Below are 19,523 nucleotides of genomic sequence, written 5' to 3' on the forward strand. Positions count from 1 at the left end.
ATTAAACTAAAATTGTATGATCTGGTATCATATGAGAAAAATGTAACTGCTTGTCCAATCATACTGTATACTATCGGATGAACTGTCGTGATCGGCTCTCAAAAGCTCTGTACTTACGATCAGATTATTGTATTATCGATTCAAAGCAGTATTTTTTGTGCGATTTTCTGATTGTGTCTACAGGCCTATTGAAGCCAAACTACAGCTAACATTTTTTACGCAATTACAGCAACAGTTTCTGCTCCTATTAGGATAAATAATAATAAATAAAAGCTGATCATTGTAAGCACCCCTGTAAGTGGTAAATGGTTTGTCTCAACCCTCTAACTGTCACATCTGCAGGATAGCTTGTTCTGTTGAAAAAGAACAGACCTAATGGCAGGATCAGTAGATTAAAAAAAAGAAGAAAACCTTAAAACAAAAACAAATGCAGCCACCATATCTAAGATTTGGTGAGCTGAAATATAATAAATGATTGATTTTGGGTTTAATACCACTTTAAAGTGTGCAGTTAAAGCGGAGTTCCACCCGTTTTTGTGTTTATTAAAAGTCAGCTACAAAAAGTATAGCTGCTGACTTTTAATAAACACACCTGTCCCATGATCCAGCCTTGGATCTCTCCCTCTACTCCCCGCGGCGCTGACATCTCTATTGTTGGCACCCGGCTGTGACAGCTTGTGACTTCACAGCCAGGTGCGCACTGCGCATGTGTGATTTGCGCTGCGCGTCCTGAGTGGACGGGAAATCTTCTGGGACCTGTGACATGTCCCAGAAGATTGCAGGGAGGGAGGGTGAGAGGAGTTGGGAGTGGGTACCTGTCAAATCTAGGTACCCGCTCCCCCCCCCCCCCCAAAAAAAAAAAAAATATGACATGCCAGGGGGTTAGGATGCCTTAAAATGGAAGTTCCACTCTTGGGTAGAACTCTGCTTTAAGGACTCCTAGAGAACATAACTAAAAACAGCATCTTAAAGATCAAGAAGCGTTCAAGTCCAACCTAAAATTCTGGAGGAATTAGGGTTGGGTATCCTAAACTTTAGCCATCCCCAGAGAACAGTTAACATTATTGGTAAGGGCTCATTACTACGTATGGGTTAATGTACGTGTGTTGCATTACGGGCCTTTGCGTTTTTTGTAATGTGATGGCATACTTTTTTTTTACGCGTTGCATTTTTGTGTGTGTTTTTTTTTTTTTGCCTTGCTTGGCTTGATTTGCCTTGCAGTGTATTCTTGTGTTCATGCACTTTTGTTATATTTTGTTTGCCTTGCTGTGGGAATGTGCTCTAAAACAAACACACCTAAAGAAACTCATTAATGCTCAGGATTAATCAAAAGATCTCTTAAAAATCTGAAAAAGCTGGCAAAGATTCACAGCTGGGATGGAAGAGCCGGCCTGAGGGACGGGAATAGCCCAATGACACCACAAAGTTTAACTTCAAAGAGTGATGAGATAAAAAAAAACATTATGTTAAAAACTCATGTAGTTTCAAAACTTTGAAACTCTCCCAGATTCTATTGCTTCTTCTCAAGCCTCTGAAATTCATTAGCCATTACTGTTTACAATATTGTTTATACATTAACCATACCTTGTGAAAGTAGAAAAAAACTGTATAAAATTATAAATATTGGGGTTGATTTACTAAAACTGGAGGTTGCAAAATCTGGCGCAGCTGTGCATGGTAGCCAATCAGCTTCTAACATCAGCTTGTTCAGTTAAGCCTTAAAAAAAAACCTGGATGCTGATTGGTTTCTCTGCAGAGCTGCAACAGATTTTGCACTCTCCAGTTTTAGTAAATTAACCCCATTGCGTCTGTCCTTTTGTTTTATTAGGTTTTGGGTCACAATAGCACATTGTGGTTGATATACTAAAACTGAACTGTGCAAAATCTGGTGCAGCTGTGCATGATAGCCAATCAGCTTCTAACCTAAGCTTGTTTAATCACTTCCCGCAAACTGACGTACCTGTGGTTGTACCGGCGTGATGCCTGCAGCTAGAGGCTGCTTACATTTCTAGTGACAGCAATAAAAGTGACCCGATTTTTTTTTTTTAAGGAAGAGTGAAAAAATTTTTCTTATAAAGTATCTCCGTCCCTGTGTGCGCACCAAAGAAAATGCATACGTAAGTATGTAAATGATATTCAAATCACACACGTGAGGTATCGCAGCGATTGTCACAGTAAGAACAATATTTCTAGCAATAGACCTCCTCTGTAACTCTAAACTGGTAACCATTAAAATTTTTTAAAGCATCACTTATGGAGATTTTTATGTACTGTAGTTTGTCTCCATTCCACGAGTGTGCGCAATTTTAAACCGTAACATTTTAGGTATCTATTTACTCGGCAAGACATCAACTTTCACAATATCCAAATAAAAATTGGGCTAACTTCATTGTTTAATTTTTCAAATTAGGTGAAGTGTATTTTTTCCCAAAAAATTGAGTTTGAAAGACTGCTGCGCAAATACCTTGTGACATAAAATATTGCAACGATCGCCATTTTATTCTCCAGTGTCTTTGCTAAAATATATATATATATATATATAAAAAAGAACAGAGTTGCGCTAAAAGTGTTGATTATACATGCCAAAATATTAAAATAAAAGCAAACAGGGTTAACATATAGACTGCAAAGGTTGCAGTATAAAGTTCTAAAAAGATTTTGAGTTTGAATATGCTAGGTCATAACTGATTCACCATCAAATAGGGTAATCAGCCAAAAAGGTGCTACTGGTCTTCTGTGACAAGAGTTCCAATATTGCTGGTAAGCAGGTATTTGTTTACACCTAAGGTGGCTGTATCTTGGGTGGTCTGCTGTACACAGTGGTGGAGATGGGATGTATGAAACTTTGATGGTGAATCATTTATGACCTATCATCTTCAAACTCAAAATCTTTTTAGAACTTTATACTGCAACCTTTGCAGTCTATATGTTAACCCGGTTTGCTTTTATTTGAATATTTTGGCATAAATATTCAACACTTTTAGCGCAATGTTTGTACTTTATGGTGATATCACACAGTAGAGTTGCTGCTTTGCATATGCTGTATTTTGTTTACTTTTTATCATTTTTAGCACAGTTATCTCTTTGATAAAAAAAATATATAAATATATATAAAAATAAAGTTCTAAGTAATTTTCTAGCAAAAAAAAAAATGATTTTAACTTGTAAACAACATGTGTCAGAAATAGGATTGGTCCTTAAGTGGTTTATTAAGCTTTGGAAAAAAAATAAAAATGGAAGCTTATTGGTTTTTATGCACCGTATTGGTTTCAACCCCAATGTTTTGCACCTTTAGGCTGGCTTTCCACCCTTCCACTCCAGTATGTTGCTTTAACACACACACACACACTTAATGACATCAGTGCTGAATACTTTAAGGTAGCCTATTTATTTGGATAGACTGTCAAAGCATTAGAACAGACAAATATGCATATGCACCTTTTGTCCAACACAGTAAACAACAACAAACTGTAGTTAATTTCCTTGCAGTGTACTGCGACATAGATGAGATATGGAAGTGTGTTGGGGTACTATTCAAAATGAATGGTGCTATGTATGCACCTGTATGTGCTTGTCCAAATGCAGTGGTGTGATGGGGCCTTTAAGTAAATAAATCTATTTTAATTCCAACTTGTAACTATAAAATGTGGAAAAGACCCGGGGGGGGGGGGGGTAAACACACATGCAAGGCACTGTACACATAGAAGTCAGAAAGGGCCTAACTGCAGCCTTCCAAGTGGGTTGTGCAAGAAGGCACAGATTGTATATTAAAGTGAATGCTATTAAAGCATTTTTCTTAGGCCACCTTTACATTTGCAGAGTGTACAGTTTTCAAATTCAGTAACACCTTGGGTTTTTTAAGTTTGATTGCCATGACGGGGTTTTAAAGAAGTTGCCAGTCATTGAACTGTACATAAAGTGCACCGAAACTACTGCAAAACCACTAAAATGCTAAGGTGTAAAAAAAAAAAACATTTAGTTCCAGTTTACGGTTGGGCATTATTGGGGCAATTTAAAACTTGTAAAAATGTAATATAATTCCTAATAAACTCTATGCAATGATAGTCCTGTTCCCATTGCTGCATTTACAACAGGCCATTGTTTTTGTCATTTACCTGTAGCTAAGCCATGAGCACTCAATTTTTACGAAACAGTGAATGAGCTTTAAAGTTAAACTCTTTTTAGAATGAAAAAAGTATTTGCACCTACTTACCTGCACAGCAGGGGGTAACTGTGTTGTCTAGGCAAAAGGAAAAAAGGTAAAATACCTTGTCCTCATGTCAGAAGCTTGAATTGTAGATGATAATTGTAGAGAAGCCGCTGACCACAAAAAGGGAATGGCTTTGTCAGATTGGTCAAACCGCAGTTACCCTTTTCTGCGCCGGGGCTAGGTCAGTTATATTGTCATTTTTTTTACTGCTGACTAAAGTTCAGTTTTAAAATAATCCCTTAGGCTTCTTTCACACGGGCATTCCGTATGTCCGTATATCACCCCATCCGTTTGCGGATGATATACGGACATAATGCATGTCAATGGGATTGCGGATGTCAGCTGACATCAGATTTGCGTCCTTTCAGTCCTGTTACGTTTTTTGGAACGGAACAGAACCCTATTTTTCCTCCGTTTAAAAAAACGGAAAGGACGCAAAATCGGATGTCAGCGGTGTAATCAGCTGACATCCGCAATCCTATAGACATACATTATGTCCGTATATCATCCGCAAACGGATGGGATGATATGCGGACATACGGACATACGGACCGGATGACACAAGTGTCCGTAAAAAAAAAAAAAAAAAAGCGCCGGAGCGGATCGCAGTACGGCCTGCTCCTTGTGAAAGAGGCCTTACTGACTTATGTAGGCACTTAGGAGAAATTATTTCTCAAATTCACAACAGAGGCACTGAAATTGAAGCTTATTGTAGCAGATACCGTAAGATGTTCACAAACCTACTACAACCATCTCTCTTGTAATAAAAATTTCTAATCTCTTGCAATATTTGAGGACTTGTTTCAAAGCTCATTCACGGCTCGTTAAATGAGAAGTATGGGTTTCTGTTTTTTTTTGGATTTATACTTACCTAGGTGGATCCTGTCCCCCGGCACCTATACATTGAGAACTGAGCGATCGAACACTGCTGATCGCTCGGTTTTCACAGCTCCATGAGCAGAGAGCTGCTGTCTGTCAATCAGCAGCTGTCTGCTCTGCTCCCTCCTCGCTCACTGGTGCACTGGGCTGTAGAAGGGGTGGATCAGGTGGCTTGTTGAGAGGCTGAGCTGGGTGTCGGTCCAGGGATCTGGTGGATCCCGACTTTTCTCTCCTGAAAACAGGTCACAGATTGAACTGCGGTCCTGTGATCCATAGGAGAAGTACAGCCAAACGAGCTTTGGCTATACTTCTTATTTAAAACTGTAAATGCCTTAATTTCAATATCCTGACAATAGGTTCACTATATTGCCACAGATCTTTTTATGCACTTTACGTGATCATGTGTTTTGTACAGCTCTTTGAGGCAACATCACAATTTAACTAATTTTAGTGGAATATTGGAATGATTGAAATGCTTAAAAAATATATGTATAGCAAAAACTTTTTTTTTCCTTGAAAGAAGGGTTGAAACCCACCCCACCCCAGTTTTTTGTGCTGTCTGTGTCTTGTTAGAGAAATGTATCTTCACTTCCTGTTCTGAAGATGCAACAGGAAGTGAGAGAAAGGCCCCTTTCACACGGGCATTCCGTATGTCCGTATATCACCCCCCATCCGTTTGCGGGTGATATACGGACATAATGCATGTCAATGGGATTACGGATGTCAGCGGATGACCATCCGCTGACATCCGATTTTCATCCTTTCAGTTCTGTTCCGTTTTTTGGAACGGAACAGAACCCTATTTTTTCTTCCGTTTAAAAAAACGGAACGGATGCAAAATCGGATGTCAGCGGTGTCATCCGCTGACATCCACAATCCCATAGACATACATTATGTCTGTATATCATCCGCAAACGGATGGGATGATATGCGGACATACGGATCGGGTGACACAACTGTCATCCGTGTCCGTGAAAAAAAAAAAAAGTGCTGGAGCGGATCGCAATAAGGTCCGCTCTGTGTGAAAGGGGCCAAAATCTCCACAAAGCAAGAAGCACTCTGCCTAATACAGCTGTCACAGAAACAGGTATCCAATTTGTAACATTTATCCTCACCTCTTCTAGTAAAAAAAGATATTTACAATTTCGTATTTCATCACTGTCTTTCTCTGTGACAATGGTCACTAGAATAAATAGGGATGGTAAATATACCCAACCTGGAAAAAGGCAGCAAAAGAAAAAAACTATGCATGTTTGGGCTATACATAAACTTTAACTAGGTTTCTTGTAGAAGATTCAAGCCTGTAATTTTAAGATTTTTTAATTAGATATTTAGGTTTTTACCAAATAACTGTATGCATTGTAGTCTATCCTAATTTATAATATATCTTTTTGATTTCAGGACAGAAAGGTCTGTAATTTTGTAGATGTTTTGGATACATACATTTTTATTTTACAGGTTTTAATTAGAAGGAACCAGTAAGCAATAAAAAAATATGTATATGTTCCAATTATATTTCCCAACACAACATTTATAGAAATAGCCAACTGCAGATATTTATCATAAAAATATAATTTAAAAAGCCTTTTAACTACAAATATATATGATAAGTATGCTATTTATCAGTGTAGCACCAAGAATGAATCAGGTCTGTGCAATGGTCCTGTATATGTAGACCTGCAATAGAAAGAAAAAAAAAAAAGAATGATGCATGAATACTAAATTGCACAGGCGTAAATGCAAGTTAAATGTAGAATGTCAGTATGGGGGTTATTACTAAAACTGCATTGTGCAAAATCTGGTGCAGCTCCGCATAGAGACCAATCAGCTTCAAGGTTTTATTGTGAAAGCTTAATTGAACAATAGAAGCTGATTGGCTACCATGTACTGCTGCACCAGATTCTGAGTGAACCAGTTTTAATAAATCTCCCCCATGTGTCCATTTAGGACCTGGCATTATGGTGAGCTGTGTATTTTTCTATTCTATATAAGTTTGTTTTCACATTTTTTTCTTGTCTTCTTGGGGAACAGAGTTCATCCTGGTCTAATTCTCCCTGTAAACATTTTCTTTACTTTGTTGTTTACCAGTAGACCACCCATTTTAGTCTTTGTAGTCAACATGCTTCCATCTTTTTTTCAAAGCTTCAGGAATATTACAAGAAGCAACAAGAACAGCTACACCTCCAGTTGCTCTCGCAGCAGCAGTCAGGAAAACAGCAGGCCAAAGAGGTTAGTGATTTTTAAGACAATTATTTCTCAAAACTCATTTGATGACACCTATATAAATCATATTAAAACCCAATTAAGGTCACAACTGGATACACAGTCAGACAGCCATTGTTCTCACAACCTCTGTTTTCATATTGTTTCTATTATTTTCCTGTTACAGCAGTTGTGCATAACGTGTAAATATGACTGCAGTCCAGTAAGCAATAGAGTTAAAATGTTTATTAAGGATCACCCTGTAAAACAACCCATTCAGCTTAAAATAGAAATGAAAGGCAAAACATTTTTGTATAGATATAAAAAAAATACATAAATACCACATTCCCTCTGTTCTCAGCTGCATAGGAGCTGGGAGGAGGAGAAGCAGCAGCATGCTGGGCTTCCCAGTGAATGGCTGTGCAGCGAGAGCCTGTCAGGACATGTCTGATCATTGGAGGAGAGCATACTGAGTTCCCATTACGGCTAGAGAACTGACCATGGTGTGCTCTTCTGCTTAGTGTGGTCAGTTTTTAATAGGAAATCAAGGGGACTAGCAGGAACACCAGGGATTTCACATGAAGGAAGCAATACAAAGAGAACAGTATATTTTCTCATATAAGTACATGGTACAGCAGGCACATATCAGGAATACGAAGTGTTGGGGTAGCAAACACTTTAAGCTGGTCATACATGGTTCAGTTTTTTTTGTTCAGCCAGTAGGCTGAATAAAAAACACTGAACCAATTTCCCCATTCACACATTCGAGGTAGATGGGGGAATCTCCATGCTGTTTTCTGACAACAGAGAGAATACCGTACTTATCCGCGTATAACACGCACTTTTATCTCCTAAATATGAAGGAAAAAGTCCAGACAGCAGCGCCGAGAGGTAGAAGAGCACGGGCGGGGCCGAGGAGAAGGAAGGATGCGTTGTCATCGGAAGTCCCGCCTCCTATTCCGACGTCTATCATAGGCGCCGGGACTTCCGATGAGAGCGCGTGCGTCCTTCCTTCTCCTCGACCCCCGCCCGCCCCCTTCTACCTCGGCGCTGCTTCCTGGACTTTTTTAAAAGTGATCCTAATAGTGTCAATGGCGCTGACAAGGCTGCAATTACTGTCACTGCGCTAGCGAGGCTGCAATTACTGTAACTACGCTGGCTAGGCTGCAATTACTGTCACTGCGCTAGCGAGGCTGCAATTACTGTCACTGCGCTGACGAGGCTGCAACTATGGGCACTGCGCTGGCGAAGCTGCAATTATGGGTACTGCGCTGGCGAGGCTGCATGTATGGACACTGCGCTGGCGAGGCTACAATGATGGACAGTGCGCTGATGAGGAGGCTGCATTCGTGGGCACTGCACTGATGAGGCTGCATTCGTGGGCACTGCACTGATGAGGAGGCTGCATTCGTGGGCACTGCACGGATGAGGCTGCATTCGTGGGCACTGCACTGATGAGGAGGCTGCATTCGTGGGCACTGCACTGATGAGGAGGCTGCATTAGTGGGCACTGGTGAGACTGCATTTGATTAAAAAAAAAATGTTCAAAGCTGTTTATTTTCAAATTCATAAATATGGTAATTAGAAAATATACAAAACATCTTTAAATTATATATTTATTTGATAGGAAATAGAATTATAGGAATGCAAAATATGATTCCGATTATATTTTCAATGCAAAATTGTATATTCCCAAGCATAAATGAATCATAGGACTGGGCTTTTTGATGCCTCTGAGGCCTGGATAACCAATATAGAAGACCTTTGTAATACTGTACTAAACAAAGCAAGTATGCTGATGGGTTTCAGGGGTATACCCTCTTTATCAGAGTGAACAAGCTTGTTCTGCTTACCTTTAAATGTTCACAATGCACAGATGCACTCCTTTCCTTAATCAATTTGGAACCACAATACTAGAGCAGTACAGTATTGCAAAAGCCTTCTGTATTAGTTATTCAGGCCTTGTAGGTGAGTTTTGTAAATATACAGTGTTTTTTATTTTTTTTAATATTAAGTGCTGTATTGAGGTAATGTACTGGTCTGATTTGCCTCATTTTTGCTTTTGTTCCTTTAAAATCAAATATTTCTCCATCTCAGAAGAGCTACAAAGCTGCAAGTGCATCTTTGGCACTGTAAAGATTGACAAACCAACAATCTTCTTTGCCTATAAGCCCATCAGCTTCCAGTCAAGTTTTAGATTATTTTTAAGTAGTAATAATATAGGGTGCTTTGCCTGTTTCTGATTGGAATCTTTTAGAGGTAAGTTGGAACTTAAATAGAACAATTCCCTCTGGGTGATCAAAGTACAGTGCAAAGATTTTAACACATTTGGTTCCAGATTCCTACCTGTTTCTGCTAAGCTTGTTTGACCATGTCTCTTGAATACGGATTCTAAAAGGGAGGAACTTGGGTTATTGTAATCATTTGGTGCACTCTCTGTGTACTGATGAGAAAAATTGCAGTGTCTGCATCCCTCTGAAATTAATAAACCTTTATGGAGTAACCAACCAAAAATTAAGTTGCCTAAAATCGGACATATCTTAATGCAAATTTCAACAACAAAAAAAAAAACAGTGAGCTAATCATACAAGCAGGGAATTATGTTTTGGAGGCGTTCTGTACACCAACAAAGTACAGAACGCTTCCAATTTGTCATTTTGCTTTGAATTTTATAGAAAATTACAGCGCTGCAGATTAGAAAGAAAAAGTAATCTTTATGAACTTTAACCACTTCCCTTCCTTAGAACACACCCATACATCCTCAGGAACAAGCGGTGATACTAGGATCATGGCTGCAACTGCAGCCATGATCCTGGTATCAAAATTTGCTGCAGGTGATGGGCTTTCCTATAGAAATGATCAGGGGGGGCTCTACAGCTGCTCTCTTCTACAGGGTGTTTGCCGCCACCGCTCCCAAGCTCTGGTGTGATTGGGAAGCCATCCTGTGCAGCTGGCAGCTTGCATCCATACCCTCCCCTCCTCCTTGAGAAATAAAGCTGAAAGCGAGTATTTCATCACTTCTGGTTTCTGTTTGTTGTTTATAAGCTAACTTATACTCCAGTAGTTTTATGGTCAAAAATCAGAAGAAGTCGTCATAGTGTACTATTTTTTATTGTTAATAAAGTGATAAAGCCATTGCACAAACATAAAAAGCAAACAGGTTCGCATCTGGACCTGGAAGTGCTGCTCCACAGGCCGGTAGTGAACCCCACCCAACGCATTTTGCCCCTCTCAGTGGGCATTTTCAGGAACAAGAATCTCTGGTTTAGACTGTGCATGTAGATAGACATGAAAGAACCCACCCATTAAAGCCATTAATCGATCAGCCGTATACACTGTTCTTTTATGTTTATTTAATATACTGAGTCTAGACCGGAGGTTCCTACTCATGAAGACAATCACTGAGAAGGGCGAACCGTGTTGGGCAGGGTTTCCATTGACATCTCTACCACCCAGTGGAGTCCAGGAAACATACTATTTTAACCGTTTCAAGCTGTTGCACTTTGAATGACAATTTTGCGGTCATGCAACACTCTACCCAAATTTTATCATTTGTTTTTGAGACAGCTAGAGCTTTCTTTTGGCGGTACTTAATCAGCACTGTTTTTTTTTTATTTTTTGCTTAACAAATGAAAAATACAGAACATTTTGGAAAAAAAAAAAAAAAATTTTCTTAGTTTGTTAAAAAAATGTAGCAAATTAGTAATTTTTCTCTATCACTGATGTTCACTGATAAAGCAGCACTGATGAGGCTGCACTAAAGCAGCACTGATGAGGCTGCACTAATGGCCACTGATGAGGTGGTGCTGATGGCCACCGGTAAGCTGCACTGCTAGGCACTGATGAGCAGGCACTGACAAGGCTGCACTGATAGGCAGCACTGATGGGGCTGTGCTGATAATCAGGGCATTGATGATCAGTCCATTGATCATCATTGTAAACAATGTACACACTGCACTATCGCACTTTGGATGACAATTGCGCGGTCATGCTACACTGTACACAAAAATAAAATGTTAACATTTTTATGAGACAGATAGAGCTTTCTTTTAGTAGTATTTAATCACCACTGGGTTTTTAAAATTTTTGGTATTGAAAAAAATTCTGAAAATTTAAAAAAAAAACATTTTTTTTGATGTTTCTGTTATAAAATTTTGCAAAAAAGTAACTTTTTTCTTTTTTGCTGATGGGCTTTTATGAGGCTGCACTGATGAGGAGGCACTGATAAGCTGTACTGATGGGCACAGATGAGGAGGCACTGACGAGGCCACACTGATCAGGTGGCACTGATAGGTGGCACTAATAAGCTGCCCTGATAATCAGGACACTGATGATCAGTGCCCTGATTATCAGTATACACAATGAGTCCACTGTGCCATGTCAGACTTGCCGGTTATTGGTTTTCGTTTCCTCACAGTGGGGTTTATTTACTAAACCTGGAGAGTGCAAAATCCATGTTCACTTCTACCAGCGGGGTTTATTTACTAAAGATGGAGAGTGCAAAATCAGGCTCACTTCTACATATAAATCAATCAGCTTCCAGGTTTTATTGCCAAAGCTTAATTTTACTAACTGATGTTAGAAGCTGATTGGTTTCTATGCAGAAGGGAGCCTGGTTTTGCACTCTCCAGCTTTAGTAAATAAACCCCAGTGTCTGAGGAAATGAATGCCAATAACTGGCAAGTCTGTTTACATGTGACCAGCTGTGATTGGACACAGCTAATCACATGGTAAAGGGCCTCTGTGGCTCTTTACCATGATCTGTGATCAGCTGTCTCCAAAGGACACAACAATCACAGAGTGCGCTGATGCGGTCCCCAGGGCGGTCATGTGGGAGAACATCCATGAAAGTCCTCCCAGAACTGGGGAGCCACACTGTAGCCATCTTTTGGCTATAGTGTGGGCAGGAACCAGTTAAAGCTTGTTTTGATTCTGGTGCTTAGTGCAGAAGGTCATAACCCTCTGGTGGGTGTGGGAGCACATGGGGGGGTCATGGAGTACATACCACATTGGCACTTATGAATTCAAGCACTGTATTTATGCACTCACATTTATATTGTATTGTATATGGCAGTGATGGTGAACCTTGGCACCCCAGATGTTTTGGAACTACATTTCCCATGATGCCCATGCACTCTGCAGTGTAGTTGAGCATCATGGGAAATGTAGTTCCAAAACATCTGGGGTGCCAAGGTTCGCCATTACTAGTATATGGTATATATTTCCGTGCATATAGGAGGATTTTGAATAAGATTTGTTCCACTTATGAACAGCAGCTACAAGAAATGTATTTATTTTGTTTTATTCAATTATATTGGAATATAGCATGGGTTTTTGTTGTATAAAGTATATAGTTACATGTTGAAAAAAAGACACAGGTCCATGCAGTTCAATCTATGTGTGTGTGATTTTTATCCTCTAACATTTTCTCATAGCCTTGTATGTTCTGCTTCCTGAGGAAGATATCTAAAAGTTCTCAGCACGCTTAGGTAATTACCACTTCCTGAGAGATGGAGTTCCACATGTTAACTGCTCTAACAAAAAAGAACCCTTTCCGCAATCTGAGATTAAGCCACCTCTCTTCTAACCTCAAATTCTGGCCACGTGTCCTCTTCGGGGACCTTAAAGTAAACGGTTTACTGTATAACAGTTAACGAAGTCGTCCTTAATATATTTGTACATAATTATCATAAGGAAAAGTTGTAAAGTCAGGAAGGTTTTTTTTTTTAACTTAATGCATTCTATGCATTAAGATAAAAAGCCTTCTGTGTGTAGCACCCCCCCCCCCCAGCACCCCTAATACTTACCTGTGCCCTCTCTCTGTCCAGCGGTGTCCTAGAGTCCCTCGGCTGTCCTGGGACTCTCCCTCCTGATTGGCTGCGATGCAGCTGTGGCGCCATTGGCCCCTATGGCTGTCAATCAAAGTCAGTGAGCCAATTAGGAGAGAGAGGGGGCGGGGCCGATTGGCAGCTCCGTGTCTGAATGGACACACTGAGCTGCAGCTTGGCTCGGGTGCCCCCATGGCAAGCTGCTTGCTGTGGGGGCACTCAATAGGAGGGAGGAGCCAGGAGCAGGAACGAGGGACCTGAGAAGAGGAGGATCCGGGCTGCTCTGTGCAAAACCAACTGCACAGAGGAGGTAAATATAATATGTTTGTTACTTTAAAAAAAAAAAAAAAAAAAACAACACTTTACATTCACTTTAATTCATCTACTTTTTCCCAGTAATTTGTGACCATCTAACCATGTTAACATCTGTTATGGCAGTGGTTCTCAATTCCGGTCCTCGGGACCCACTAACAGGCCAGATTTTAAGTATTACCTTGGGGGATGCAGACTAGAATACTGCAATCACTGAGCAGCAAATTAGATCACCTGTGATGTAATTTAGTTATCTTGCAAACCTGGCCTGTTGATGGGTCCCGAGGACCGGAGTTGGGAACCACTGTGTTATGGGGCCTGTCTGTCCTTTTATGACCTTTTTACTATAGATATATTTAAAAAAAAAAAAAAAATGATTTGTTTTAACTGCTGCATGTGATTCTCATTCTTATTTAGCTGCTCTGATTGCTGAAGGCCTGTTTTTGTCTCATTTATTTTGGGGGTTTTTTTTACTAGAATTTAGCCACATAGGTTTTTATTTTGTTCTTTTATGCTTGTTACACAATGAAATACAATGATTATTGCACTTACTTAATTCATCTTTAGAAAACACTCCAACTGCCTTGTGTGCTCTTTGTTGCAAAAATGTGGCCTTTTGAATGTCGTGCAGTTTGGATCGCAGCTTATTGAAGTTCGCATTTTTGAAATCTACAATTCTTGTCATACCATGCTTCTCTTTCCTCTAACTTATGCCAATTGTGATTACTCTATGACCACTATTATCCAAGTTGTCTCTAACTTGCACATTTGTAATAAGCTCCATGATGTTTGAAATTAATAGATCCAGCAGGGCTTTTTTCTTCTTTGGGGCTTTTACCATCTGTTCCATGAAATTGCCAGCCTTTGTTAGCTCTGCAATTCCATTTGCCCAATCAATATCAGGATAATTAAAAAAACCCATATTAATATCATCCTGTTTCTCAGCTATTTCAATCTGTGAAAACAGCTCAGATCCCTCCACATCCTTTATATTAGGCGGGCTAAGACATACTCCCACAAGTAATTTACTGTACTCTTATGGAGCTCCAGTATTAATGCCAGCCAGCACAGTTCTCGCTTGTGATATCATCTCTCACACTGACTTTGAGATCGCTCTTCACATACATACCCCTCCACTTCCTCTGTTAATTCTGTCCCAACAAAATAGAGAGTACCCCTCACAATATATGGAGCCCAGTCATGTGAGCTGTCACAATATTGTTATATGCTATAAATATATATATTTTTTTTTTTTTGCTAGATTTCTACCCCTTAATGTCACTATGTATCTTCAGTGGTTTGGGCTGCAGGGCTATCCACTGTTGTCGATGACAGGGAATGACATCTACAAAAGCTTAACATGAAACCACGGTTATTGAGTTTTTAAATCTTTAGTTTTGCGAGACTCTGCATGAAACACTCTTTATAATCACTACCCTAGTCATGTTCCCCCTTACTGTCACCCTGCAGAAGTGCACAAACAGGACTGCTGTGCTTATTAGCTCTGTCGTTATGTCACTTCACGTATTATCATATCACACAGCAGTGGTCCTATGCAAAACATACACTGCTGCTGCCAGGGAATTTGGCCAACATCCACCTTGTCGAGCCATAACCTTACCCAGCTAAAGAAGCACAATTTAAATAAAGAAAAGAAAGTCCACATGATCACATCAAAGTATCAGAGGGTTTATTGGAAATAAAACAGCATGCATAGGCAGTTATCACAGAACACAGATGATTTCTAGATCCTTGGGTACTTTGCTATGCTAGGATGAAGTTCGGGAGACCTACAATTCCTCCATAATACAATTTGTTTTCTTTTTTATATGGAACAAGTTGTGTTAGGGCTTGGGGTTAGATTGGCGCCTCATGTGAACACTGCTCTTTAGGGAGTAAGGGGAGATTTTTGAATGTGATGCTACTAATGCCGGCATTGCTTGAAGTAGTCTGTCTTTTCTGTGGATATAATAAAAGGCTCATGCAGTGAGAGCATGGAGAGGCCTTGTTATTGCTAATGGAAATTCTGCAACATTTTGGAGATCTCTAAAGCCAATAAAGGATTGTACTGTTATCTCTAATAAGAAAATCGTCTATTTACTCCTCATGTGTCAGTAAATGTCACTTCAGCTGGGTTAAGCATCAAGAAATCAACTGCAATAGAAACTGACACACAGCAATATAGATTTTTTTCTGATCCTTGTGTGTGTGTGTGGGGGGGGGGTTGTTGCTTATACACTGTTACATAGTTACATAGTAGGTGAGGTTGAATAAAGACAATAGTCCATCCAGTTCAACCTGTAGGTGTGTGTGGCTGTAATCATCTTACATAGCCCCGAATGTTCTGATCCTTGAGATGTACGTCTAAGAGTCTTTTGAAAGCCACCATACTACCCGCAGAAACCACCTCTTGTGGTAGAGAATTCCACAATCTTGTAGCCCTAACAGTAAAGAACCCCCCACGTTGCCTGAGGTTAAAACGCTTCTCCTCTAATTGCATTGTATGCCCTCGAGTCCTCATGCAATCCATTCGACTGAACAGCTTTTTTTCTAAGCTGAGATCCCCATTGAGATATTTAAAAATTACTATCATGTCCCCCCTCAGGCGTCTCTTCTCCAGGGAGAATAAATCAAGCGATTGCAGACGCTCTTCATAATTAAGGTTCTCCAATCCCCTAATTAGTTTAGTTGCCCTTCTCTGGACTCTCTCAAGCTCCAACACATCCCTCCTGAGGATTGGCAACCAGAACTGGACAGAATACTCCAGATGCAGTCGGACCAGAGTTTTATAAAGTGGAAGGATTATAGTCTTATCTCTGGAATACATACCTTTCTTTATGCATGGTAATATTCTGCCGGCTTTGGCAGCTGCTGCTTGACATTGCATGCTATTGCCTAATCTATCATCTACCAAGACTCCCAGATCTTTCTCCATTTTTGATTCCCCCAAGGGTTCCCCTCCTAACGTGTATTGTGCTTTTATGTTTCCAGTCCCCAAGTGCAAAACCTTACACTTCTCTACGTTAAACCTCATTTGCCAAGTCGTTGCCCATTTCGTTATTTTGTCCAGGTCATTCTGTAGGATATCTGCTTGATGCTGTGCAGTTATTGCCCTGCCCAATTTTGTGTCATCTGCAAAAACTGATATCGAACTACTGATCCCGTCCTCAATGCTGTTTATGAATAAATTGAACAAGGTTGGTCCCAGGACTGAGCCTTGGGGGACCCCGCTTGCCACCTCAGACCAGTCTGAGTATGCGCTGTTTATTACCACCCTTTGGACACGCCCTTTTAGCCAGTTCCGTATCCAAGAGCAAACCCTGCTGTCGATACCTGCAGACCTGATTTTATAAATTAAGCGCTTATGGGGAACTGTATCAAACGCCTTAGCGAAATCTAAGTACACCACATCTACTGGTCTGCCCCTATCTAGCTCACAGCTCACCTCCTCGTAGAATGTTAGGAGATTGGTTTGACAAGAACGCCCATTTGTAAACCCGTGCTGGTTACTGCTGATGATGTTGTTTTCTTTAGCAAACTCTACGATATAGTCCCTTATCATCTCCTCCAGAAGTTTACATACTATTGATGTGAAACTGACAGGCCTATAATTTCCCGGTATATGCCTCTGACCCTTTTTGAATATCGGAATCACGTTTGCTTTCCTCCACTCCCCTGGTACATCTCCTGTCCTAATACTGTCAGCAAAGATCAGGAACAGTGGTCTAGATATAACCATACTGAGTTCCTTGAGTACTCTCGGATGTACGCCATCCGGGCCTGGTGATTTGTTTGTGTTAAGTTTATCCAGCCTATCCCTGATTTCACCCTCTGTCAGCCATAGTGGCAAGTCCTGTGTATTACTACTAACCATACAGTCATGGTCAGTGTACCCCTCCGTTTCCTGTGTAAAGACTGAGGAGAAAAAAGCATTCAGCACGGTTGCTTTTTCAGTGTCCTCTGTAACCATCCTCCCATTATCGTTAATTATGTGTGCAATATGCTCTGCCCTAGTTTTTTTCCTCTTGATATATTTAAATAATTTCTTTGGGTTTTTTTTACTATCCTCCGCTATTTGTCTCTCAAAGTTTGTTTTAGCCATCTTGATTTCGTGTTTACTTTTCTTATTTGCCTCCTTGTATTGGTCGAAAGCCGATTCTGTGCCCTCTGATTTATATTTCTTGAAGGCCAATTTTTTTCCCCTAATAAGTTTTTTAACACTACGGTTTAGCCAGCTAGGTTTGGCTTTATCTCTTCTAAATTTATTTCCCATAGGAATGCACTGCAAGATGCATTTGCTTAATATGTTCCTAAAGCATTCCCATTTTTCCTCTGTGGTCAGTGATCCCAGGGTTTGGTCCCAGTTTACCCTTTCCATCAAGGAGTATAATTTTGGAAAGTTTGTCCTTCTGAAGTTTAGGGTTCTTATGTTCCCCACTTGCCATGTTATATTGTTATTTACACTAAATGTGATCATCCTGTGATCGCTAGAGCCCAGGTTGTCCTGGACTCCTACCTCCGAGATTAGGTCTGGGTCATTAGTGATCAATAGATCCAGGACTGCGTTTTCTCTAGTCTTGTCTGTATTCCATCAGATGACAAAAGTATTTAATACTTCTATTTAAACTATATTTATCTTAATATAAATACTCTTACCAATAGGTATTATTGTTTCATAAATGTTGTTTCTGTGAATAGTGTGTAATTACGTATATCTGTCACGCCATATTTGCGTTATACTTTCACAGAGACACATCTTATTGCTTGGTAGTGCTGCACAAGTCTACTTCACTGTTTGTTTGTTGAATTTTTTACTAAATAAGAAAGAAATATTTTCTAGTAAACTTAATGCTCACTTAAGAGAGTGAATAAAGTGAAATTCTTAATTTAAATAATCTAGTCACATGCAAGGCCAAATACTTTTTTTTAGTTCCCCTGTACACAATTGAATTGCTCTATGAAAATTCCCTCTGCTAAGTAAACATTCTCTGCTTTTGTTAATCAGATATTATCAGCTTTAGTGAGAATCTGTCACTTTAAGAAAAGTGGGGTGAGGTGAGGGGAGGTCTTTAGGCATGGTCTTTAGGCGTTTCACTGATTCTGATTGTTATTTGATCACTTCAGTAAATGTTTGGACTACATGTTAAGGATTTATGGTTTGCTGGCGACATAGGTTATTTTAGATATGAAGAGCAAAGATACATGCAACAGCTTCCAACACTTTACGCTTCACCAAAATGCTAGGCTATTCTGACAGGCAACGCATCAGAAATTCCATGTAGCGTTGAAACTAGCCTTGCCTTCCCACATTCTTATTAGTCCATCACTCTGAGCTAAAATCAAGCTTCAGCACTATCAGGAAGTGCTGATGTTTTCATTTCAAGTAGACCTAGCATTCAGGCAAAGAAGGAGATACTAAAAGCTGCTGCACCTGTGGGTAACTGCCCTTCTTACTTGTCAGCAGCTTTTCGATTTCCTGAAGATGGCAGAATATCTTTAACATGTTCCCGCCCGATCTATAGCCGGATGATGGCTACAGCACAGGCTTACTTTACCAGGAGGCGTCTATTGAACCCTCCCACGATTGAGCTTCCCGCACACCCTCTGCAGCCGGCGGGTGGCGCGCTCTGTGATCGCCGAGTCTGAAGGACAGATTGGGGTAAAGGGTGAATCACAGTGGCCCTTTACTACATGATCAGATGTGTTCAGTGACAGCTGATCACAGATGTCAACACAAGCCAGTTAAGAAGAAGGCCGATAACTGGTTTGTGTTAACCACTTCTGGACCGGAAGATTTTCCCCCTTAATGACCAGGCCATATTTTGCAATTCGGCACTGCGTTATTTTAACGGACAATTGCGCCGTTGTGGGACGCTGTACCCAAATAAAATTGATGTCCTTTTTTCCCCACAAATAGAGCTTTCTTTTGGTGGTATTTGATTACCTCTGCACTTTTTATTTTTTGCGCTATAAACAAAAAAATAGCGACAATTCTGGAAAAAAAAAAACAATATTTTTCACATTCTTCTTTATACCATTACCCCCCCCCCCCCCCCAAAAAAAAAATTAAAAATCTAAATTTTTTAACATTT

The 19,523-nt window shown here is 40.1% G+C and overlaps 1 protein-coding gene across 1 annotated transcript in view; it reads left to right on the top strand.

The window, feature by feature from the left end:
• FOXP4 (forkhead box P4) overlaps positions 1-19,523 on the top strand; it is a 138,025-nt gene that overhangs the window by 69,721 nt on the left and 48,781 nt on the right. Inside the window, exon 5 of the mRNA XM_082247614.1 lies at positions 7,232-7,318. Coding sequence (XP_082103740.1) covers positions 7,232-7,318 — 87 coding nt within the window. The remainder of the gene's footprint in view (positions 1-7,231; positions 7,319-19,523) is intronic.

Source organism: Pelophylax lessonae (assembly GCF_965119305.1).
Source record: "Pelophylax lessonae genome assembly, chromosome: 2".
Lineage (NCBI taxonomy): Eukaryota > Metazoa > Chordata > Amphibia > Anura > Ranidae > Pelophylax > Pelophylax lessonae.